Below are 24,859 nucleotides of genomic sequence, written 5' to 3'. Positions count from 1 at the left end.
CAAACTACTGACTAGATTTGAGTTTTTATAATTTTTTTCTCATTCTGTTTATTGCTTCTGTGTGATATAACTCAACGCTCTACCAAGCCTGGAAAGTGGAACCAGTATGGCTGCATTTGCACAAAGTTGTGCTTGAGCTAGATAAAATAGGAAGCATAACAAATATTTAGTACAAATGAACTGTAAGAGTCTAATTTGGCTTGAAAAAATTGCGTGCTCATTAACTAAGATCTGGTTTTGACTCTCAGCTTGCATTTATAAAACCAGTCAACTGAAAAAACTTTAACTACTGAATGTGACACATTTTTACTCTGCTATTTTCCAGAATAGAGACATACTTTTAGCCCTTCTGTAAAAATTTCAGAATTAAAAACTTGCCTGATAATGGACACCTTCTTCATCTTCTTCAGCTGCATTTAACAGTGAATTCTTAAGGATCTGTGCTGTACTGATGATGACATCATTTCTTCTGACAACTTCAGGAAATGAGATTTTCAGCTCAGAATCACCACTTAAACCAATAACCTGATACCAACGCTTCAGGAACAGCTTAAACTCCTTTCGTAAAAGCTGTTCTACCAACGGTACCTGAATAAAAGTTTCCAAAGAATTTAAACCAGAGCAGACACAGGATTAAAAATACATGCCTGTTTGCCAGAAATGTTGTTAGGTGAACATACACTTTGCGCAAAATACACTTTTTTAAAAAAGCAAACATCCCCTTATTCACTGCAGGGTGGGATTAAAAAAACCCCCACCAAACATAAAAAACAAAACCAAGCACTAAAAATCCCCAAACCACCCCTCCCCTCCAACTGCTCCTATGAAAGCTTTTTGTCCCAAGAACTTTGGCTTAACTGTGCCTTAGAAAGAACAAAACAAACCATGCATGCTCTGGCTCTTTAATTGAGCTTATAATATGCTATCAATTTTATCCTTATAGGAGGATATGGATATCTTTTATTCTTTTAATAAAATTCTTAAATGTATTTCTGTATTTTAATATTACAATAGAAGATTACTTTATATTATATGTGCTAAATGTAACCGTAAAAATTAGAGAAAATCTGACAGAATATTCCCTGACTATTGTGAGACTCATTAGGTGGCCTTCATTACCAAATCCAAACACAGAATGTGAAAAATATTTTTGTTTTTTAAAATATGATTTTAGTTCTATTCATTCTAACATGAAATCGTACTTTGTCCAATAATGTGGTTATTAGGGCACATCTAAATTTGCACTTGCACTGGGGTAAACTAAAATTGTTCATGTTTGCACCACGATGATGATGCAATGGAGATGACAGTCTAGAGCTGTATGCCTTTAAACATAGCTACATCTAGAGAAGCTGAGAAATGTGTTTATATTCATTTTACAAGTTCTATATTAACAGAGCATGAGGTTTGAAAAATACTACTTTTTAAAAAATGGCCAACATACCTTATTAACAACTACCATAACTTTTCCAGGCTCTGATGCTCTTTTCTTCTTATCCAAGTGATCTTTTGTAATGTAAACAGCCACTCTGGTTTTACCACTGCCTGTAGGGAGACATATTATAACATTCTCCCCATTCAGTGCTGGCTTTGCAACTTCCATCCAGTAATCTCTCAGGATCAGATCTGGCTCAGGTGAAGCTCTGCTCTCCACTTCATCTTTATCTAAGGGCACAAAGAAATATAAGTATCAAACAGGAGGCATAGAACATTTATCAGAATATTGAACAAATGTCAAAGGGAAAAATATTAATTTACTATCAGAAGCATCTTCCGAATAAATAGAAACAGGGTATATTAGCATAGGCAATGCTGCTCTGTGGACCTGTGCAACTCTGGACCAGAACTGCTTATATCCAGTCACCAACCAGGGTAGGTGGAATAAGCCACAGTATGTCTTCACCCATCTATGTCAACCTGACTATTATTATGTATGAATTCAAAGGATACAGTTCAATAGCACTGGGACCAACAAAGGTTGTGTTCAGAGCTGCAGTATTTATAATGTAGCCAATCTTATGTGACGTTCTCTTTCATCAGTACTGAAATTTATTTGGTTGCAAGTGAGCTACGTTTATAAATACTTTCCAGAAGATGAAAAAAAGGATGGAGCCACAGAAAGAAAAAGAGATAGGGACCACTTAAAAAATGATGAAGAGAGTTATAAAGTATAAATATCAAATAGATAAGAAAATTCAATTGCCCATACAAGATAGAGCTAACTGCAGAACGTATCACACCTATTCATGGTAGATTGCGCTGCTTCCAGACTGACTCATACATAATTCAATCGAGCTGTTCACTAAAAAGCCATATATATTTGCCAACCGAAGGCCAAACCTTCCATCTATCATATAAAACACTATGGCAGAGAGTTCAGATCTATGGCTCACAGGTGAAACAAACAACATTCAAAAGTTAAAAGTGGAAAAATGCTGTTGCATTATTTCAGGCAGTAAGAAAAGCATATCAAGTCTCTTGAGTTTACATATATTTAGGAAGTCAGAAATTATATATATTAATATCAGAAGGATTTATTTCAATGGAGTTTGGGGCTTTTTTTTTTCCCTACAGATATGTTTAAATCACCCTCCAAGCATTAACTGTCCTCAGTGAAGAAAAGGCACAAATTCATTGTATGAGACTAAAAATGAGGGAAAAAACCTCATAGTTTTATTTCCTGATGATATCATTAAATGAAGAATCATGAGGATTTTATTATCACTGATACATTACACACAAAATAAGTGTATTTTTCTAGTATCCCTGATTCCATTAAATAAAATTAAACTCACAAAAAGTAATGAAGCTTGATAAAATACTGCTGATGGAAACATCTGAATGCCATTCTTAAGTGTTTTTTGCTTGTTTTGCCTTTTAGTGTGAGTGCAGTACTACCTGCAACACAGGGAAATTCACACCAGAGAGTACTTGCTGTTACTTATCTGACTTCTACTACTCTCTTTTGAGGAAGAACGTTGTTTGCTTTCTGGTTGGCTAAATTCAATAGTTCAGTTATATTGAAACTAGCACTTTATCACTCATCTGTTTGGTTAAATTTCAGTTCCTTAACATCCTCAATTAACTGTCCAGGCCTAAAAAATATTTAACTTAGCTCTCTCCTAGCTTCCTCAGCCCCTGTTTAGATAAAGGCTAATACAGGAATCTTTTCACAGGATATGATTCCATTAAAGAATTTTCATTGTGCACATTATAACTTTAGGGAAGTTGTCTGCCTTTGTACAAGGCTCATATGAATTGCTACTCTGGACTAAAAGAAACATGATAATTATTCTTCTATTGTCCTTATTCCACCATTTTTCTTAAATGTAAAATGATCCCTGCACAGAAAACTGCGACTAAATCCACATGATTCTTTGCATTAAAATCCAAATCATGTCAGTGCATTAAGACACTATCCAAACATCTCTGTTAATACAACACCCTTACTGCAAAATTTCAAATTATAAAATCCATAAATATCACAAAGTCCATAAATATCACAAAGTCCGTCTGTATCTCCTTAGCTTTTTTTCTCATAGTTGCTCTCAGTGAGTTTACTAGGCATGATTAAAAAGCATGAATGTTTTTTAAAACATTTTAACTAGTTGTTTTTAAAGCCCATGTGTAAACAGAACATATAGCAAGTAAACATTGGAAAAAAAACAACTATTTGCATTCTTCACATAACTGTAGTGATTTATTTTTTTCTGCTGGACTACTGGACATAGCCAATGCCCAATTTACTTAATGGGAGACTTTTCAGGAATCTTAAAGGATCAGGCCATACATATATATGTGCTGCCGTATACCAGTAGCCTATATCAGCCTGACCAACTGATACAGTGTGACTGTCCACAGAAGAGAGAAGTTTCTGTGCCCAGACATTTCATGTGACGCAGTGAGAAAAATATACAATGTGACTGATGAGTCACTGCAGTTGATGCAGAAGTGCAAAGTATATTCTTCAGAGTTAATAATACATAGACTAAAATCCTAGCTATGGGGTAGCAAATTTAGATCTGAGATATCCTGAATTTTCTGTGTACTTACAAAATACATGGATTTTAATATTTTAAAAGCTTGAAATTATTTTAAAAGCATTTATAGGAAACACTTTGTAGGCATATGATATATAACATTTACATTGACTTTACTGATCTAATACTAGCTTTATTAGGCAGAGCTGACCTGAAAGGTACCTAGATTGTTTCTAAGCCCTTGCACAAGACACAGTCCCAGCACAAACTTTATAAAGCCTAGCTTCCAAAAGGTAACTGGTTCCTCTTGAATTCTGTGTAGGCACACACAGGCTTGTTCACCATGGTGGACAGCTGCAAATTCATTCTGCCTGAGGTCTAAGATTAAAAAAAAAAGAAGAAAAAAAATTGGGATGTCTTTTACAACAGCAGTGTTTAATTGGGCTCACAGTATATACATAGCAAGTTCATATCTGTCTGCAAAGTATTATGTAAACACAGTCCAATATTTAGTTTAAAACTATATTTAGAACTTGCACATATGTTTAAATGTGATTTGCAAAGGTCTTCAGATAGTAAACTCCATTGATTAGGTTGCTTTTACAAATACGGCTACTAAATTACATAGGTCCAAAGTGGACCTTCATTACTGTTATGCAGGTAACCTGGAAATGCTTCTCCTCACCCTTAGATGCCTCTAAAGCATGTCCTATTCCCTCTCACTTACCCTATGCAGGGGCCAGGCACAATCTAGCTCCTCTCTGAGAGCAAAAGAAGCACATATATGTGGCAGCATTATGAGTATCTGTACAGGTAACTGCACTGGATGACTTCTGGAAGTCCCTTCCAGCCTATGTGATTCTATCATTCTGCATCACTGACCATTTTGTGTGATGACAATGTCTAGAGACCTATTCAGACGATCTCAGTAAATCAGCTCTTTTGGGGGTGGGACTTAAGTCCAGACCCATAAAAACAGCATCTGTTTTCCAACCAAATAAGAGGAAGTCTGGCATCTAAATACTATGAACTAGAGTTCACAGTGAAAGCCTTCCATTGGTTTTTGTTCTAGTGCATTCACAGAGTGCTTACCCTCCAGAGCTTATTTTGCAATTATAAATAACAGGAGGGAAACATACCGGAATCACTGGTTGTGCAGCTCTGTCCCAGGTTTTCATTCACGTTACTGACACTTTTCATCTCCTATGGAGACATCTGACTCTAAATGAAAAACACAAACAAATGTTGTATAGTATATTTGCTATACAAATATAAATAGCAAAAGCATATTGTTCGCTCTCTCCTTAAGTTGTTAAAATAGGCTAGACAAATGTCTGGCAGGGATGGATGAGGCATAATTTCTATTATTAAACTTTTTCTTAGCTAAAGAAAAAACTGTGAACAATATAATTCATTTTCTTATGGAAGAAAATATGGAGTGGAAGATAAAAATCCAAAACATAGCAGAGGTAAGGCAATGTGGGTCATGATTTATTGTTGTCAGGCATCTATGTTCTGTTTGCTTGAAAGCAAGGGTCCAGACATGACTGCCTGCATGACCCCCTCTAGTCCTATTTTACTGTATCTTTTCAGAACGGTGAAGAGCCAAAAAAAAAGAAAGAAAAACATTTTGGTCTACTGGATACACAGCGCTGCTGGCAAACTGAAGACATTCTCTTATACTGCCTGTAAGCCATGTGAGTTATACCTGTAGTAGAAGAAAATCAAAACCAGAAGTGTGATTTTTTTTTTTTAAAAAAGGGTTTCTTCATGTAACATGAAAAGAGTAAACCTAGTTCCCAGGTAAATAGAAGCAGAGAGGAATTATTAAATCTTCCAAACTGTTTGCAAGTAAAAGTAGAGACCAACAATCCCGTTACACCCAATAGACTTGGACACTGCCACAGAAATCTGGCAAGTTTACTGTAGATATTCTAATGTTAAGCTCTCCCTCTGCTGGGCAATCAATGTATTACACTTACTTTTTTTAAGTCACAAGCGTAATTTATATAGCTAGATTTTCCAAAACTCAGTCCTTTTAATATCTGAAGAGATACACAGTTCTTCTGGAAAAACCTGCTTCAAACAGCCTCACCCTGCACTGTCAGCTTACCTGCAGCACTCTGCAACTGAGCTCATAATGTGCATAAGAAATCAGTCAGAATAATATCATTGACCTATGTTTTGCTTAATTAGCTAGTGAACTTGTGTCCTATCAAGTTTTTCATAGTTTTTTCCAGTGAATATCCCATTATGGTCCATCTCCATATTGTCCCCAACTTATTGTCCCCAACAAATAATTCATAAAGCAAACCAGATGCTGTGAATGACAGTTTAGAACTGAACGGAAGTTATAGTTAGTGTCTTAGAATGGTACTCCTGAAATATACACTACAAAATCTTGGTAAGTGAGGTTGAAATTAAACCTAGTCTGCGTTCAGTAAAAATATGAAGCTTTGACTTTCCTTTATGCAAGTTTTGCTCTCCTTGAAAGGTGAATGAATAACAGAAACAAAACTGCTATTTCACAGAACAAATATAATACAGACAACTGAAATGAAGCTACCTTAGCTACCACTAGGAGTCAGGTATTTGTTTAAGTCTTTATTTTCAGTTTTTCTAACATAACCATGAAAAGTGATGCAAACATCTGCCTTGCTGTCCTACAGTTTTCATAATTTACTCCACACAGACCTTGGAATCTGATCCAACCATGAATCACCACCATCTGTAGGAAGTGTTATGATGGGCAAGGGCATTAAAGACTTTAAGCACCTAAATTAAAAGCCTAGTCTCCTAGAAATAAATGCAATCAACAGAAAGGCACTTAAAGAACATATTCACAGCAGAAGCCTGATTTATATAAAGTTTCCCTATTATTATATTATAGCATGCATTTAATATCGCATTAGAAGACAGCATTGTCCTGAAAAAAGAAGAAAACCTCACCAGTTATAATCCATGTTCAGACCTGTGACAAACTATTAAGTAGCATTAGTGGGAATTCCAGCTATGAAGATGACACTGCTATCTCTTGTTTCCACTTTCTAGGAATCCATGTGGATAGGAAAGAGAGGACAAAATTAAAATTATATGTATCTATTTCATGTGGTCTCCCATCTAAAATGACCTACTGAAAGACAGATATGCAGCAGAGAATATGCATTCACAAAGTGTTTTGTACGTAATTATCTGAATTACGATGTGCAGCATGCATTACAAAATAATCTCTCAACAGAAAATGTCTGTGGTGAAGTGAAATGCAAAATACTCATTTTCCAAATGAAAGGTGAGTAGAATGATGTTCTCCTTTTTCAACTGTGGCAACTTTCTTGAATTATTTTTAAATAAAATTAAAAAAAAACCAGTAAGCCTTTCCAAAACAATGAAGATAAAAGAGTTGATACTCTAACAGCTGTTCTCACCACTTTCACTAGTCTTCCCTTACAGTGCTACTTGCACATTGTAACACAGCATATTCCACAGAAAGATTTTCAGTCACTTTGCACTGACTAATAAGTAAGTATAAAGACAACGGAATGCAGTGAAAAAAAAAAAGGATCTATGCAATATTAATTTAAAAAGTCTTTCTTTCCTGTGCTACATTATGTCACAGAATAAGTTCAAACATTGAAAAATATAAATGAAGGACCAAAACATAAATGGGCTATTAAAATTGGTCCTACTTCCAAATTAATGGACAGTTTTTCTAATCTGAAGCATTAAGGGACATTTTGTGAGACATTATTGAAATCTCCAGTTAATTACAGTGTAATTATTTGTTCCAATCAATTTTTTATGAAACAGGCCTTAAAAAACAGAGCTGCTACTTAATTAAATTGTTGTTTATACAGGTAACTGTAGCCTTAATCCAAATGTTTCACTTCTGACCTTGCAAACTTACTGCTTTTGTGTTGGTTTTTTGTGTGTGCAGTTTCTTATCTGTGTTTTTGCATGCACAATTTCCTTCTATCTTTCTCTTAGGCTAAATGACCCTACTGCCCTCATACCTTCTAACTCCCTCTGTCTCAGCTACTCCAATAAAAAGGTCAGAGGAGGCTTTAGATACAATGCAAATTGCAGTAATTTCAAGTGACTTGAAAAAGCTTCTTTCTCCTTGAAATTTGTCCTTCTCAATATATGAAGGAATGGTAGGAGTGTACTGCAAAACTGACAACACTTGACAGCATCAAATTGCAAATTAGGTGGGTTCCCAGCCTACTTGGAAGCAGAATCTGGGCTCCAGTTGTATTTTCAGCTGCCCGGTCTAAAAATACAGTCTTATGAGATCATGAGAAAGGATGGAAATTGAAGACGACTTGAGTGCAGTTAAGTCTGTGTGTAGAAGTGCATAGAGATCAAAGCTTACTGCACTTCAAGATGGCTGAATGTGAGCCAGTTCCTCTACAGCCATCTTCATGCAGCACTGTCTCCTGGCAGCCCTTGCTACGTTGCATCTACACTGCTGGTTTAGTTCAACTCAGAAGTGCACGTTTACAGTGAATCTGTCAGTTGTTCCCACTTATACTACTTTGGTTCATATCACAGAGCTGCTTTGGATCACAAGAAATGAACTCCTGTCAGCTGAAACCAAACGAGATGTGTTCCAGCCACTTGCAGGCATACAGTCCACACCAGACTCAAGTCAATCTGAACCAAACTGCCGGAATTCACGTAGTGTGTACACCCTTAGCACTGCTTCACTGAATAGATCTGCTCAACTGCACAAACTGCTAATAGCCACTGTCTATTAATTTCAGTACAGTTCAGTGCTAAGGAGACCATCGTTTTCAGGCTAGAATTAGCTTGTGGCAGGCTAGGTGATAGCTAATAGATCTAGTTATCTGTAACCCTGAACCTGACAAGAGTCAGGGAAAAGATCAGGCTAACAGCAATGAAAACCTACCCTCAGTGAGGCTACAATTAGGAGCCTTAGCCTTGCCCTGAAAGGATCCTAAGAGTGAGGATAACTCAGTCTGATCTATTCTGAATCATCATTAAATATTTGGCACCTCTTCTTTATACTGCCAAATTATGTTCTAATCCAGGAAAACCAAGTTGATATTTTTGCTGTCGTTAATAATTCACTACTTGCTACAAAACATTGTGATATGCTGTTAATATCATGCTAAATGAGAAACAGGCTACTGCTGTTGCACACTGAAAGCCTGCAGTTTTCAGAGCCAATTTTTTTTTTTATTTATTCATGTTTGATTAAAAAAAGAGCAGCCTTAGCTGTCTTACTCCTTTGGCTGAGTAAGCCCACTAAAATAATTTCAGGCAGGATTTATCTCAGTTGTAACTATTGTTTGAGCTCCGTCTGAATGTGTAACATGTATGAATGGTTCCTTAATCATACAGCATATGTTTGAATCATTGGTTCCCAGCTATGCCTGGGAATTGTTGCTGGTAATTGCTGTTGCTCATAATCAACTTCCAAGGCACATTTTTAAAAGTAGATCCATATGAACAACAGGCCACAATAATTTCTAAAAATTTGTACTAAAAAATGTACTTCTGAGCATGTGATGTGACATGGTTGTTTGATGCTCTGTAAATACAAATCCTTAAAATAAACAGAAAAATTACTTGTTGGACAGCACTAAAGGACTTACCAAAACCAAAAATGTTTTCCAATATAGAATTACCAGACTTCTAGAAAGAAGCACTTAATACAGCTGCAGTTATAGTGGTACAGAAACATTCCTCTTGATTTAAACTTTGTCAACACTGGGAGGAGTTGTCAATGTAAACCTTATGTTTTCATTGGATAGTATAAACCTACCATGAATAGGTCTGAAATAAAGTATTCATTTAATAATATTAATATTTTTAATTAACAATATTAAATATGTTTGAAAACGACCCATTTCTTCACACAGTAAATTAAAAAATAATAATACAAAGTTGTTAAACGTACTATTTAAGAGGAAAGGAAGATCATTAATGTTGCTCAATTATAAGAAAATCAAGCAGCCCATAGTAGGTAAAACATCATCACTACAACCAGGATACAGAAAATGTCTACATGAAGGCTGCACATAGTGTGCTACAGATTTTTTGGCCGTGTCCTCCAAAGCCAGTCTGTACTGTGCTAGCAAATTGGTTTCTGAACCAGCTCTTACCTTTCAGATTAATTAGTTTAAGTATGACAACATACTCTTGTCCTAGAGCAACTCTTTGAACTGAAGAAATTTGCAGATCTGACCCTTAAAATTGCTACTGCTGTTAATTCATAGGAAGAAATGGAATTTACTGCTTCCAAAAAAATCAAGATTTACTTTTTCCATTCATTCCCTTCACCTCGACAGTACCATATGTTCCTGAATTTTTGAGCAAGATGGGAGCTAATGCACCAAGAATGTTCTCTAAGTTACTTGCAGTTACTAAAGTTTAACTGGTACCAGCACAAAATACCAGTTAGTGGACATACCTGAAACTACAGAATTCTTTCCAATAGATGTTTCCAATACACTGTTCTCACTGCTGAAACTATCATTCACATTTTCTTGCTGTTTCAAATCCTTCACTACGGCATATCCTGGTTGGCTTGTAACTTCTGTTTCTTCATTTGTATTGTTCTTCATCCCATTTTGTCTATTCTCTGTTCCTAGAAAATAAACAGAAATTCCACAGCACTATAAAACATTTAATTTCTTTTAGTGTGGAGCACAGAAAACATAGAACTAACCTGTATTCATCGTGCACATAACAGCATAACATATGGTCTTGACTTTAAAAACATTATAGTTTGGAATTTTGATGGTTTTATAAATATTTATTAAGAAAGTTGTTGGTCATAAATCTCAAATATTTACAGTCACTACAAGGATCTGAAAATTGAATTTGTGGACTAGACCATGTTTCCTACCGTCTCAATTCCATTGGTCCTGTAAGCTCATAAATGGATGTACCTTACAGCAGGACTTCAAAACTTGCCCATAAAACAGAAAACCTGAGAGAGCTTTCACAAAATGTTTTCCCTCCTTCCACTTCTTCGTCTTATTTCAAATACGGAAATAATTTCTCTGACTTCTCTGTTCTTTTATTCTTTTTAGACTCATGTAGAACTAGGCATGCTCCAAAGGCAAAAAATGCTGTTCAGTGAACTTCAAACATTTTTTACAAAAACTGTGTAAGACTGCATTACAGGGTTTTCCAGATTTGGAACTCAATTACTCTTCAATTAGAAATTAAATTTAAAGAAATTAATAGATTTAATTTATTTCAAGATTTATTTTTTATAAAGTTCTCAATTTCTATGTGTAGGTGTCTGCTAATAACAATGTATTTTACTGTAACCAATCACTGGGGATCAACCTGGAGTGACAAAATGTAGCATCACTCTTCTCCTTCCAAGGTACCCAGAGAACCTGTTCTTAGTGTTTCCTGTCTATGACCTCGTATCAGTGGATGCTACAGTAATCATAACTTTACATATCTACACACTTACAGGACTGTCTACATAGAAAATTTCTTATCCTCTGGTAAGAGCAACACAATTTATGCTTTACGTATTTATCTGTACAGTTTCTTTTAGCGCCGACATTGCTCGAGATTACTGAGAAACTGTGGAAGAAATGCATTCATTCAGTATTGCATCAAACAACTGAATTAAACTTTTTTTACCCTATATGGTCTGCACTATACTGAAAATTCAGAAATGCAAAGTTTGAAAAGAACTGAAAATAAAAATATGAAAAGAATTTTAATAATTTGCGTATTTGCTAAATATTTATTACTTTGTTTACCTTACTGATAGCAAAGTAACGAAGACAAGAATTTAAGCCTGACAAAGCTGCAACACAAAATGAAAATTAGGACCACAGTGGCTGCTGAGCTATTCCCAGCATCTGACTTTCACTCAGAACTATCTTCTGAGGGTCTAACTTGGTTGGTCTTGTCCTGCAGACTGGAACACTCAACCACCTTTGATCTGCACACTCAAATATGGCAGCTGCGTATCTGTGTCTGGCAGAAGACAGGTTGATTCGTGTCCTCAGCTGGAAGAGACACCTTCACGCCCCTCTTATCCCAGTCTTAATGCATTGTCCCATATGCAGCAACTAAAAGTACAGCGACATAGTTCTGGTGAGCTCCTCAAGCACGAAGCCTGAAGCTGCTAAATGGGAAATCTGTTAAAAAACTTTATAGTCTCAAAAATCTTATAAAACATATGTAGAGCCCAGTAAAAAATGAGGGATAGAGTATTTGAGGGCTGCTTCCTTTTTCATATTTTAGAATCCAGCGGAGCACTGGGATAATTTTACAATGTCATAATCATTGTACAGGAATAAAAAGTAGTAGCCAAAAACCTATAGCTCTTTTAGTTTCATTTCTGTAAATAATCTCTTTACTAGTTTATTCTATTATTTATACTAGATTTTATACAATGTCTTGAGACTTAAAAATGTCTTATCCCCAAGGAGACATACTGCAGTATATTTTAAAATGCCGCATATATTTGTAAACCATTCTATAAAGGAAACACTAATCCTTGTGTTGAAGGAGAAATCCAGAAAAGGTTTGTTTTGTTTGTTCAAATTAATCTTCAGAATATTTTTAATGAATGATTATCAAAACATCACATTGAAAAGCAATGGGTTATAAAAGGTAAGGATTCAGTTTAATTACAACTACATACACATTATTGTATTTCTGATATTTCTTAATAAGGATTTTTAGTGCTTAAGAATCTATTGAATAAGCTGTTAAATAACTTGATTTTTAAATCCCCGGACAAGTGAAAGCCTTAGTCTCATGTCACAGCGAAATCAATATGGTGAGAACCCTGCATTGTTTCCTAACTAGCAGTACAAAAAAGGAGATATTAAAACCCCACACATCAGTACTAGTGAAATAAGATGATTACCTCCTGTATTTCCACTTAAATCATCTGCAAGGCCTCCATGTTGGGTTTCACGCAGAGCATCAAAAAAGGAGAGAACCAGTCTTCTGCACTATTCTGCTCAATAGCTCCCTTGTACCACCTCTGTTCCCATGATTGTCAGTAACAGTGTGAATACGGTGAAAATAAAAAAAATAAAACCAATCCTGTGACAGACTTTGGAAATGGTTGAGGGAAGTTAGTAAGAATAGTATAGGTACAAAAGCATTTCCCTGTCATCATTAAAATATACATAAAAATAAAGATATAAAGTGGGTGGGCCTGCCACTCATCAGAAGAGACTTACTGCAGTTTTGTCCAACCTCTTGTTTATCACATATGGTTTTGGGTAGGATATCTAAAACTTACGAGACCTGAAATTTAGTTGGAGAGACTGGTGGTATTGGACAATGGTTATAATAATAACCACTATATAATTATTATTATTATTGTGGAATAATAATTGGTGTTCACACTGGTTTTGGGAATCGCCAACCTTGATTAAGGAGAAGTGATGTCATACAGCTTATCAAAGCTCAGACTTAATCTGTAACATGACCTCATACATGAAATGGAACATTTCCCTTCTTAAACTCTGGCTTCATCATCTGAATTCCCACTTAAAGATACAATAGCTAAGCCTCTAGAAAGTGGCTATTGCCCTCAAAGAAGCTATGGAAAAGTGTCCCAAGGCCGTCATGAGCAGAACTTGACATGTGATCACATGAGGAACAAAATGACCACCCCAAAAGTAAAGCAGCCCAAGACAGGTGTTTAGTCCTCAAGGGCAATTTTCTCAAGGCTCGAGAATCACCCATCCTGATATGCAAGAAAATAGGCAGGCATAGCAGTGGGAACCCCTGACTGAGATTGAACACTAAAAGGAAGTGCATGGGAAGTGGGAGTCGGGAGAGGTAAACAAAAAGGAATATACAAGCACATTAAGAAAGCCTAGGCATTGTTGGAGTTGAAACTGTATGGATTGTGAAAGGTAATGAAGGGCTTAATGGAAATACCAGCAGCAAAAAGATGACCCCGGGAAACATGTGGACCCATTACCAGGGAATGGAGCTGGTAACCTCCTAAAAGGCCCCTGCCTCTGCCCGCTGTTGTTACCACGCTCGGCTCCCCATCCCTTAGGGTGCAGCTGGCCCTTACTGCTACCTGACAGTCGCCAGACAAAATTATGTATATGACAGTCATTTAACTGAGATGGAGCATTAAACTACCTAAAAAGTGGATGCAAAAGCTCAGAGTGCAAATATGATGTAATTCCACCCTTAGTTTGCCAGTTTTCCCCTTATTGCTATGGCAAGTATTATTTTAATTTCTTCTTCTAATGCTGTTTCAAGGTATCCATTTTTTTGGGTTCCGAATAAGTTTCACACTAGTCCAGGCAAGTAATTCTTGGCCAAATGGAGTAAACACTGGCAAATGTTTTCATCAAAGGTTAACACTTGCTCTTTCTTGTCAAACTAGTATTTCTGTTTGGCTTTACTGTCTAGTATGATACTCCTTAGTGAACTTATGACAAAAAAGGGGAGGGAAGGTCTTGCTTTATTTTAACTCAAGTATTCTCTAGGACTTTACAGGCCATCACTACTTCCTGGTATGGTTCAGGGGCCAGAAGACACTTAATGATCTTCTGAGTCTGTGGCAAAATGATAAGTACAGTAAAGCCAGCCATATTCCTTCCACTTAGACACTGGCTTAGTCTAACCCTCTGTTCATGGCATTTTTCTTTCCCTGGTTCTTAGCTGGCATCCCACCTGCTGGCCCATTGCCAACAATCTTCATTGGCTTACTTGGAGCACCATTTCTCTTCTCCCCCAACTTTGGGTACTCCCCTTTCATTTTTTGCATTTACAAGGCCATTTCTAGTTGTGGCTTCCTCTCTGCCCCACAGCTCCTGGGGGTGGCCTGCGCCTGTGGCACTGCCTGGCGCCTGGCCTGGCAGGCGGGCCACTTACCCAGTCCAGGTCCTCGTCCTGGGAGATGCCCATCTGCAGGCACTTCTCGGCCACCTGCATGGTCTGCATTCTATCCCACCAGTGTGCTGTGGAGCAGCTGCACCAAGTGCACGCAGAGGTCGCGGTCGCCCTCCTCAGCCGGCGAGGGCAGCTGACTGGGGCTGGGGTTCACGTAGCAGGCGGCCAGGCTGCAGCCGCCGTGCTCCAGCGCCGGCAAGAACTCGCGGAACCAGGCGCACCCGCGGGGCCCCCGCTCCGCGGCCCGCAGCAGCTCCTCCGCCCCCTCCTCCTCGCCCCGCTGCAGGGCGGCCGCCCGCACCTTCCTTCTGCCTCTCCCCCGCGCTCAGCGAGGGAAGCCGCTCCAGCAGCGGCTGCACCCGGATGAACTGCTTCAGCCGCGGCCCGGAGCAGGAGATCACGTGGAGGAAGCGCTCGTCTCGGGATTCCTCTGCCATCGCCGCGCTGGGCACAGCGGTGGGCACGGGGGGGCGGCTGCGGGGGCGGCCGAGGGTCTCCGGAGGCGAGGTCCGGCCGGGTGTCGGCGAGGAGCGCGTCCCCCATCCCGCTCCGCTCCGCGCCTCCCGAGGCTACGGCCGGGCGCCGGCCCGGCCCCGCTTTATCCCAGCCCCAGCGCCGCTCTCGGTTTCGTTTGCGGGCTCGGTGCGTGGCGGCGAGGGCCTGCCGGGAGACGACGGCACCGCCGGCGGCGGCGGGGGGGCGGCCGGCACCTGGAGGGAAGGGCACGACTCGGCGTCACTCCTAAATATTTAAAAGGAAACCTTTAACAGGAACCATGAGTTTAAAAAAACAAACATAAACTGAAGAGTATCCTTCACTTTCCAGCTCATGAGTTTCCAGGGCCGGTCACTAGTGTGTCAGGGTTTCCGCACTGGTGGCTTTTCAGGCAGGCACCGACAGAGGAGCGAGGCAGTTTGGCGGCGGTAACCCCAGGTGATCCGAGTGGTCCGCAGTCATTTGCAGGATGTGCCTTTTTGCAGAACACAGTACCACAAAAGAGCATCAGGGATGTAAAGCCGACTTGTATATTGTAATGGTTTACTTTGGGTATGTCTTAAAGAGATTTTTTTGTGCCTTTTTTTTTTTTTTAGACTGAAGAATTGCACCTTGCATACAGAGCAGGAGGTTGTGATGCATATCATAAACTTCCTAGCGGGGTTTGTTGGGTAGGCTCTGAGATTGTTGGGACAGTCTCTCCCTGAGATGTGGCTTCACCTATATGGTAGATGTCATTGAGCTTCAGGAGCAGGCTTGGTTTCCATTGTGGGGTTTTAGGGAACCTCAGTGTGATTCTGAAATAAGGCAACGGACTGTTGACTCAGTTTCATGTTGTCCTGGTTTCGGCTGGGGTAGAGTTAATTTTCTTCCTAGTAGCTGGTATAGTGCTGTGTTTTGGACTTAGTATGAGAATAAAGTTGATAACACACTGATTTTTCAGTTGTTGCTGAGCAGTGCTTACACTGGTCAAGGACTTTTCAGGTTCCCATGCTCTGCCAGGTGCACACGAAGCTGGGAGGGGGCACAGCCAGGCCAGCTGACCCAACTGCCCAAAGGGCTATTCCATACCATATGGCCTCATGCTCAGTATAGAAACTGGGGGAGTTGGCTGGGGGGCAGCAATCGCTGTTCGGGGACTGGCTGGGCATTGGTCAGCGAGTGGTGAGCAATTGCATTGTGCCTCACTTGTTTTGTACATTCTTTTATCATTATTATTTTCTCCTGTTAAACTGTCCTTTAAGCTGTCCTATTAAACTGTCTTTATCTCAACCCACGGGTTTTACTTTTATTTCCAATTCTCTTCCCCATCCCAGCAGGGGGGGTGGGGTGTGGTGGTTAGTTGCTGACTGGGTGTAAACCACAACACATGTTTTGTAGCAAAATGGTAGAGTAAATAGAGAGCACCTGGATTACTGTGTTCAGTTTTGGTCCTGGACAGTTCAAGAGAGAGAGTGAAAAATCAGAGAGGGTCCAACATGATGCTTACAGGATTGGAGAGCTTGGCACATGTTTGAAGGAACTGGGTTTATTCAGCCTAGAAAAAAGACGGCTCAGGGGAGATCCAACCACAGTTTTCCAACTCCTACAAGCTGGATCCCTCTTCACAGGGGTACACAGGACAAGGGGCAATTGGAACACATTTCTTCAGGGGAAATTCTGTCCAGGTATAAGAAAAAATATTCTTCACCATAAGAACAATTAGACACTGAAATATATTGCCCAGAGAAGTAGTGGGAGTTTCCTCAATAGAAATATCCAAGACTTGGCTTGACAGGGCCCTTGATTTAATGCCTTGCTTCTAAGAGGAAGCCAGATATCTCCAGAGGTCCTTTCCCAGAATTTCCTGTAATTCAAATCGTGCCCTCAGCTGTTTGTCATGCTGAGATGTGCTACAGCATTTTGCTCTCAGTGGAGCTTCCTTCAGTTGGAGGCTTCTTTTGTAGAACTTAATTTGTTTTACTTTCATTTCATTGTTGTCCTTTCTGCTTATCTCAGGTTTTGCTCATTTCATCATTACTTTTCTATTACTGCTTTATGCAAGTTTCCTTTGAAAGACTTCTGAAAGAAGTCCCACAGCTTTTTTCACCCACTACTTTTTCTTCTGTCTTCAGCACCTCACTTAGATGACTTGTCAGTCGTTACTGTAAGGCCTCAGGAGCCTGCAGGAGTTACTCGGGTCAGTGTGTGTAGATAGGCTGGTTGTATGATAGCTTTGTATGGTGTATGTAAGCAGTGGTAAATCAGACCCAGTGTGTTTATACCACAACAATCCTTTACAGGTTCTAAGAGTTTGCGGACATTAGAAGGCTACTTGTGACTTACAGAGGGAAAAAAAAAAAAATCAATGCTACTTGGTTGTTCCGGCTACTGCCAGGTTGTACATATGATGGCCAAGCTCCTACTCTGTCCATTGATGATGCACGTATCCTGATTCTGTTGCTCTCCTCTAGCTGGATGCTTGCACCCCTCACAAACTCAGTGATTTTGAGGCCTTTGTCCCTTTCAGATGTGACTGAAATTAGTCACAAGGTTCATAAGCGGGGCTCCGGCGGGGCAGGGCTGGAGCACAAGGCCTCCCCCGCTGGGCGGCTAGGCGAAGAAGCTGGGCAGCGCCAGCTCCCTTCCCCGCACGGTGAAAGTCCACGCGTACAGCTGGGCAGAGGGCTCAGGCGCAAAGGCTGAAGCACGCACAAAAATAACACAGGTGCTTCAACGCCTCCAGGAGTTTAATTTCGGGGTTACTTGTACCAGAAGGAAGCCGCCTGCGGCCGCGGAAGCGCCTGAGGCAGCGCAGCGGAAGCGCCTGGGCGGGGCCGCGCACCGGAAACCCCTGGGCGGGGCGGCGCACGCGCCCACCCCCAACGGCCGGTCTGGGCTCGGGCTGTCGCCTGGCCAATAGCAGGGCCGGGGCGGCGTTGCTGGGCCGGCGGCGCTGCGGCCGGTGCGGCTCCGTTGCGGCTCCCTCGCAGCCGCCCTGTGCTTCGGAGGGGAGAGTGCCGGCGCCGCCGCTTTCCGGGGCCCCGTGGCCCGGGCGGAGCGCCGCCCTGCCCTCCTTCAGCGCCTTGCCTTCGGGCTCGGCGGGGCCGCGCTGGCGGTGCGGTTCCGGTGAGGCTGGGCCCAGAGGAGGGGTTCGTCCCGGCCCTCCGCGCCCGCTCGTGGGCGGGTGGGAGCAGGATTAAAACCAACCAACCAACCGACCAACCGCGGACGGTAAAACCCGCCTGCAGTTAGACCCAGAGACTCCAAGGTGCTTTCCTTGTGTTTGGGTCTCTGCGTACGGGAAAGCATACTCGAGGTTCATTATCCGCACGTGAGCGCTGCGGCCGCCCCTCCCCGCCGCGCACGCGGGCAGGCTGGGCTGCGGGGGGGTAACGGGGGAAGGGGTTTCCTCCCGGCGCTGGCTGCGGAGCCGGACTGCTCGCCCGGTGGAGCCGGAGCAGCCGCGGCGGAGGCGTCTGAGGGGAGGCGGGCGGTTGCACAACGACTGCAGCCGAACGACCCACGCCGTCTGTGGTCCCTGGGCCGGTGGGTAGAGCAGGTGCCGTGTGCTGGAGAAACCCAGCGGGTAAACTTCAGTTGCAGATCCTTACACAGAAGGAGTTAGGGACCCCTGGAGCACAGGGGTCGCTGCTTACCCGCCGCCCGGATTCTGGAATACAATTTTGAGGTGGTTATTGCCCTTGTGCAAAAAAAGTTGCATCATATTTGGTGTTTCTTGTGCCCGGTGGGGGGGCTGCAGTGGTCATGGACACTATGCTACCTTTTGTAAAAATAGCATTCTAGGACGGAGTAATAGTACAGCTGGAAACACTAGTAGTGGTTGTTAGAAAATGGGAAAGCAGTTACAACAACTACAGCACAAAGAGAAACGTGCAAGAATTGCATGTGGTTTGCATCACATGTGCTGGTTTTGGCTGGGGTAGAGTTAATTTTCTCCATAGTAGCTAGTATGGGGCTATGTTTTGGATTTGTGCTGAAAACAGCGTTGATAATACAGGGATGTTTTAGTTACTGCTGAGCAGTGCTTACACACAGTCAAGGCCTTTTCTGCTTCTCTCCCCACCCCACCAGCGAGCAGGCTGGGGGTGCACAAGAAGCTGGCAGGGGACACGGCTGGGACAGCTGACCCCAACTGACCAAAGGGATACCCCACACCATATGACGCCATGCTCAGCATATAAAGCTGGGGGAAGAAGAAGGAAGGGGGGGACGTTCGGAGTGATGGCGTTTGTCTTCCCAAGTTACTGTTACACGTGACGGAGCCCTGCTTTCCTGGAGATGGCTGAACACCTGCCTGCCCCTGGGAAGGAGTGAAGGAATTCCTTGTTTTGCTCTGCTTGCATGCGCAGTTTTTGCTTTCCCTATTAAACTGTCTTTATATCAACCCACGAGTTTTCTCACTCTTACCCTTCTGATTCTCTCCCCATCCCACTGGGGGGGGAGTGAGCGAGCGGCTGTGTGGGGCTCAGTTGCAGGCTGGGGTTAAACAGAGCAAAAGGAAAGCTGCTCAAGTACTTTTGGTTGCTGTGTAAGAGATGAAAATATTTTTCTAAATTGTTTAGCTACTCAGTGTAAATAGAGTCACTACAGAGGCTTGTTGCGTAGTTCTCATTATGCTGGTGTTCAGTAGCTTCTGTATTGCTTAAGCAGACCGGACCTTTGTGTGCTGCTTTGTCGCTGTTAATTAAATTAAGTCTTTAAACTGATACTGTGTTTTTTGGGATCCTAAAATCTCTTACGTTCCTTTGAAATTGCCCTGCAGTGCTATAGCTGAAAATGATTCTTTTTACAAAACTGGCACAGATGATACTAGTGGCAGTGATGGCTCGTTGGGCTTTGCTTCTTCAGGACTATGGATCTGAGACTACTCCTGCAATGTAACGAAGATACTTTTTTATATGTGATCTGCAGGAGCCATTTGCAGCTGTGCTAAGGAGTAACACTGGCGACTTGGGACAAAAAAGATGCCTCTTTCTGTTGTCCCAAAGACTTGCTGATCTAACTAGTTCAGTGTAGTGGCGATGGGTTTTGTGTTTTGGTCTTTCTTGTTGGTTGCTGTAACTCTGATGTTCCTCTTGGGTGATTGTATGGCATGACAAGCCTTGCATTATTGTATCTGGAAAACTTCAACTGAGTGATTGTGTTTTATTTTTCTTAGTCACTTAAAAGCTTGGATAAAACATCCCATGTTTAAATATAGGTAAATTAAGCTTTACTTTGCTGTTATAAGGAAGGGCAACATATCAGCACAGTAAAAGCTATAAGCTGCTCATAAAATTGTAGTTCTCGGATACTCAAAGCCACTTCAAATTGTACATGGCCCAGCCTGAAGAAGGGAACCCCTGCCACCCGTTGTGGTGCCTGCATAAAAAGAAAGTACTTTGAAATCCTGGCATAGATAAGTGACTGAATAAACAGTTTAACACTGAAAAGGAAAGACTGATCCAATAGCAAATGCAGGGAAAATTAGATGATTAGAACTTAATGTTCAGAACTGCATTTTTTTTTTTTAATTATTAGAGTATCTAAAATAATGACAACTGTGTCCTGCAAACAATTTTGCTAATGCCCATAAGGTATCTGTTTAAAAACAAAACCACCTCCACCCCTAAACCCCCAAAGCAAACCAAAACCTAGCAGTATAATAGTAACTTCTTTTTTTTTTTTTTTTTTCTTAGAAAGCTTCCTTGGTAGTGCAGTCAAAGGCACGTGGAACTGTTTCTGGAGTTGTACTATCCTGTTTTGTCACCATGTGTTGTCAAAACTCCTTTAAATTGAGGTCATTTAACAATAAACCCAGTTGTAGGACTGAGTCTGAAATTGATTTGTTTTTTGAAATAAACAGTGCAACAGGTATTTCTTAATCATGCATAAGGTACATTTTCATTTTAAAATTGAAGTATTTCAGGCTATCAAGGTGAAGATACTGAAATATTTTTCTTTTTTTTTTTTTTTTTTTCCCTCCCAAAGTATGGCAGTTATAGGTGCCTGGGATGCCAGTGACAATGGGATGGCCAATGCCAACAGCAGTAATAAATGTGCCTCATGGTGCACGCTCTGGATGTTCTGTATACACTGGTACTTACTCTGCTGTTTCTGACCCCATGTCGACTTACTTCAGTGCTATTGCTGGACAGGTAAGATAATATAAACAATATAACTATATAATCAGCTGTGAAAACAACCCTAGTAAAGTTTTGTTTCATGCTTTTTTTTCTTCAGTAGAAATACCTTAGCATAATGGTCCCAGTGATAATAATTCCTCTTCAGGTAAAATGCACCGTTTTCAACAATAATTGTAATTATAGTTGACAGTAGAGTTTACAGTACTACAGACTTGATAGACATGTTGCTGTTTAATAAGATAAAATTAATCAAAATATGTTGGCAGTTCACGTGCAGATTCTCACCACCATCTTGCAATAGTGTTTCTTCTTTAGGTTTGCTGTACCTTATTATACATGTTAGTGCTATAATTCTGTATGCAGATAACAGAACTTTAAAAGCCAGTTCTGAAACTTTTGAGACTAGGGTTTCGATTGACTTTGTTCTGTACTGCATATGGAGCTTGGCTAGAAAAGTATAATGCAGACATATAACTTCCCAGGTTAGCGTCCAAAGGGACTGGAGTCTCCAGAATGGTTGATGCATGTTTTGCAAGGTATTTCTTCTGGCATGAGGTCCTAAATCTGACATTTATGTTCTTTAAGATTATACAGTTTTTAGAGTGGAGGGCAGACTCATAAATGTTGTGAGACTAAATGTATTTTTTGTAGATATGTATGGGATGTGCTGGCTTTGAAAAGTTACATGGTGTTTTTTAAAAAGGAAGTGTTAAATACTGTAGATATTTTTATAATGTTGTTAATAGATAGTGATAGGAGTTGTATTCCAAGAGTCTGTGTTAACATTCATATGACTTACAGATGGTAATATGACCATTGCAATGTCATGTGTTAAAAGGGGTAATAGTCGGGGAATTCAGTAGTTCAATATGGGGGGGAAAAGACCAATGGAAGGTGGCAAGGATTCACAGAGGTCATGTGCGCAGCCTCACAGGTTACGAGATGGTTCTGGCTTCTGTGGTGCCGACGTGCACCTTCTCAAGAACGTGGATTGCAGAAGCAATGTATTGGTAGATCTCCAGGTACAGGTGAGTGACCTTCTATTTTATATTAGAGGGCTTCTTTTTTTTCTCTTTATATTTTAAATTGCATAGGCTCTGGACCTCAGTGCTTCTCTTTCTGCTTAACATCCCTGCACCAGGTGAATAACAAGAGGAGATTTGATGAGTAAAAGCAAAAGCATGTATTAATTATTTCAGAGTGGAAATGCTAACAATTTGGATACTAAGTATTGAAAACAAAGGTGTCATAATTTTAATCAACTTGCTGATTATGTTCACATGTAAATTCTACATTAGAAAATGCTATCACTTTGATAGTGTTTTTGAATATGTCTAGTGGATTTTTAATTACCTGTTTACCTGCTTACTGGCATTGATATGCTTTAAGCAGAGAATTCTGCTTACTGCTTCCAGTTTAGATCAGTTGCTCTTCTCTTACGGTGACTATTTAACAATGTAAGAGCATGTTAGGTATTGCTACAGGTAATCTACTGCATTAAAAATCACTGATATTTTTTGCAAGTTAAATGTGTTAAATTTGTCAACTTTGACAAATGTGTGCATTTGTTCTAGAGGATGGAGAAGCAGATGCTGAAAAACTGCAGAGATATCTAATGCAGTCTGAAATCCATGGAACCTATTGTAAGATACTGAGTATTTTGCTATGGCAGCCAGGCAGGTATAGCTCAATGTTAGAGAGAGGTTACCATCACTGCCTTGCCTTCTGAGGTGCCAAGTTGAGAAGACTGGGCTTTTATGCCTAATCTAATTCTGTCACCCTTCAAAATTAAATGGTGATGTTAAGGAGGCTACTCCAAGGTAGTAAGTTAATGTATCAGTTGGTTCTGTAGTAGACAGACTTAAAAAAAAAAAAAACAAGGGTGTTTTTTAGTATCAGGCTACTTGAATGTTTTTTGTTTCTTTTTTAAATTGGATTAAAAAAAATGAATTCATGGTCACTGTCATTGCTGAAACTAGTTATTAAAAATAATACCAATTACAAACTTCTGATTATTATTTTTTTTTTAAATTACCCTTTCAGCATTCAGATTAGAAACTTGCAGAGTTATGATATCCACGTAGGAGATATCCTTGTATATATTAGGACTTTAGTGGAATCTTGGTATCACGTTGAACCTGTTGGTGATTATGAGAAACTTGAATTTTAAATTCTCTAAACTGATAACTTTTAATACTAGTTTTGTTTGAGCATTTGTAATGGGGTGTAGATACTGGTTATGGAGTGCATTATTTGTATAACTGCTTTATTTGATTTGCATCTCTTGCACTTTGTAATTTTACAGAGTGGCTTTGTTCGTGTTAAGCTGACTACCAGCAGTATGAGCATTAGAAATAGGAGCTTCCATTAAACTTTCACAGTTTCTTGAAAGGAAAATTAAGATAAAGGTATGGTCATCATTCCTGATGGTGTGTTTAACTTAATGCATGCAATTGTAACAAAATCATCAAAATAGCTGTAAAAATCATTTGTCTTAGTGTTAACATATAATTCAATTTGCATCTTAATATTGAAAGCGTAATTCTTCAGCTGGTACTCACTGCTCTTTTATTCTACTGCAGATTATTACTGTGAATAGTCCTGCTTGTTAGTGGTGTAACTACTTTACTGCTATGGGAAGCGATTGCTGGATCGCCCCAGTAGATTGTGGAAGTTACTGGTAGAATGTAGGTAGCAAGATGTGAACTGTTCAGCTGACTAAATAATTTTTGGACATGCTCTAACTAATACTATAAAATGAGATGGAGGAATCAGTTCTGTTGCTAAAAATCCAAAAGCAGAAACAGTCTTGACTGTCTCTTCATACAATTTTGTGAATGCTTTTAATATAGTAGATGTTATTTCTAAGATTTAAACTTGTGGGCCCCTCCATCTGTCAGGATGGAAGTAGGCCATTCCTTTTGCATCTCACTGATGGTTAGCGTAGTTGTACTTGTCACACTTCCAGAACCTCCAAATAATGACTTGCCTATTGCTTCCTCTTCTAGTTCTTGCAGTGCACCATGGCATTCTGAGTAATGAACTGCTGGAAGAAAAGAGGATCACCAACCTGTCAAAGTTCATGTTTGGAAGAACTGCTGTGAATGGAAGCTATTGTAGAGTTTTTAATCTTCCTTCTTGATAAGACAATGCGCTTCAAATGAATGCTTCGATTTTTAAGTGCACGATTCAGAGCAATAAATATTTTTTGCATTTTCGTATATTTAGAAGCATGGCTTTTTTTTCTCTGTATGTGTATAATTCCAGACAAGTAAATTTCTGTGTTAAGCTCAAGAGCTTAATGAAAAGGAAAAGCTTATGGTCATACATAATAGGCAGTGTCTTATAAATGGGTAGCTTGCTTACACAAATAAAACATCA

The 24,859-nt window shown here is 40.2% G+C and overlaps 1 protein-coding gene and 1 long non-coding RNA gene across 3 annotated transcripts in view; one reads left to right on the top strand and one right to left on the bottom strand.

Moving 5' to 3' along the window:
* IFIH1 (interferon induced with helicase C domain 1) overlaps positions 1-15,431 on the bottom strand; it is a 27,702-nt gene extending 12,271 nt beyond the window's left edge. Inside the window, 11 exon segments of the mRNA XM_075511890.1 lie at positions 379-588; positions 1,445-1,665; positions 5,120-5,177; positions 5,179-5,201; positions 10,414-10,590; positions 12,853-12,912; positions 12,915-12,935; positions 12,938-13,009; positions 14,843-14,912; positions 14,914-15,162; positions 15,164-15,431. Coding sequence (XP_075368005.1) covers positions 379-588; positions 1,445-1,665; positions 5,120-5,177; positions 5,179-5,201; positions 10,414-10,590; positions 12,853-12,912; positions 12,915-12,935; positions 12,938-13,009; positions 14,843-14,912; positions 14,914-15,162; positions 15,164-15,292 — 1,290 coding nt within the window. The 5' untranslated portion in view covers positions 15,293-15,431.
* On the top strand, positions 15,017-24,859 carry LOC142414550 (uncharacterized). Of its 2 annotated transcripts, XR_012777109.1 has the most exons (6): positions 15,017-15,311; positions 15,681-15,902; positions 21,324-21,490; positions 22,405-22,506; positions 23,055-23,133; positions 24,496-24,859. It is a non-coding gene; the product is annotated as an uncharacterized LOC142414550 (long non-coding RNA). The 2 variants fall into 2 exon arrangements; XR_012777108.1 differs by having other exon boundaries at positions 15,022-15,902.

Source organism: Mycteria americana, chromosome 9 (assembly GCF_035582795.1).
Source record: "Mycteria americana isolate JAX WOST 10 ecotype Jacksonville Zoo and Gardens chromosome 9, USCA_MyAme_1.0, whole genome shotgun sequence".
NCBI lineage: Eukaryota > Metazoa > Chordata > Aves > Ciconiiformes > Ciconiidae > Mycteria > Mycteria americana.
This window is presented reverse-complemented; position numbering and strand designations above follow the sequence as displayed.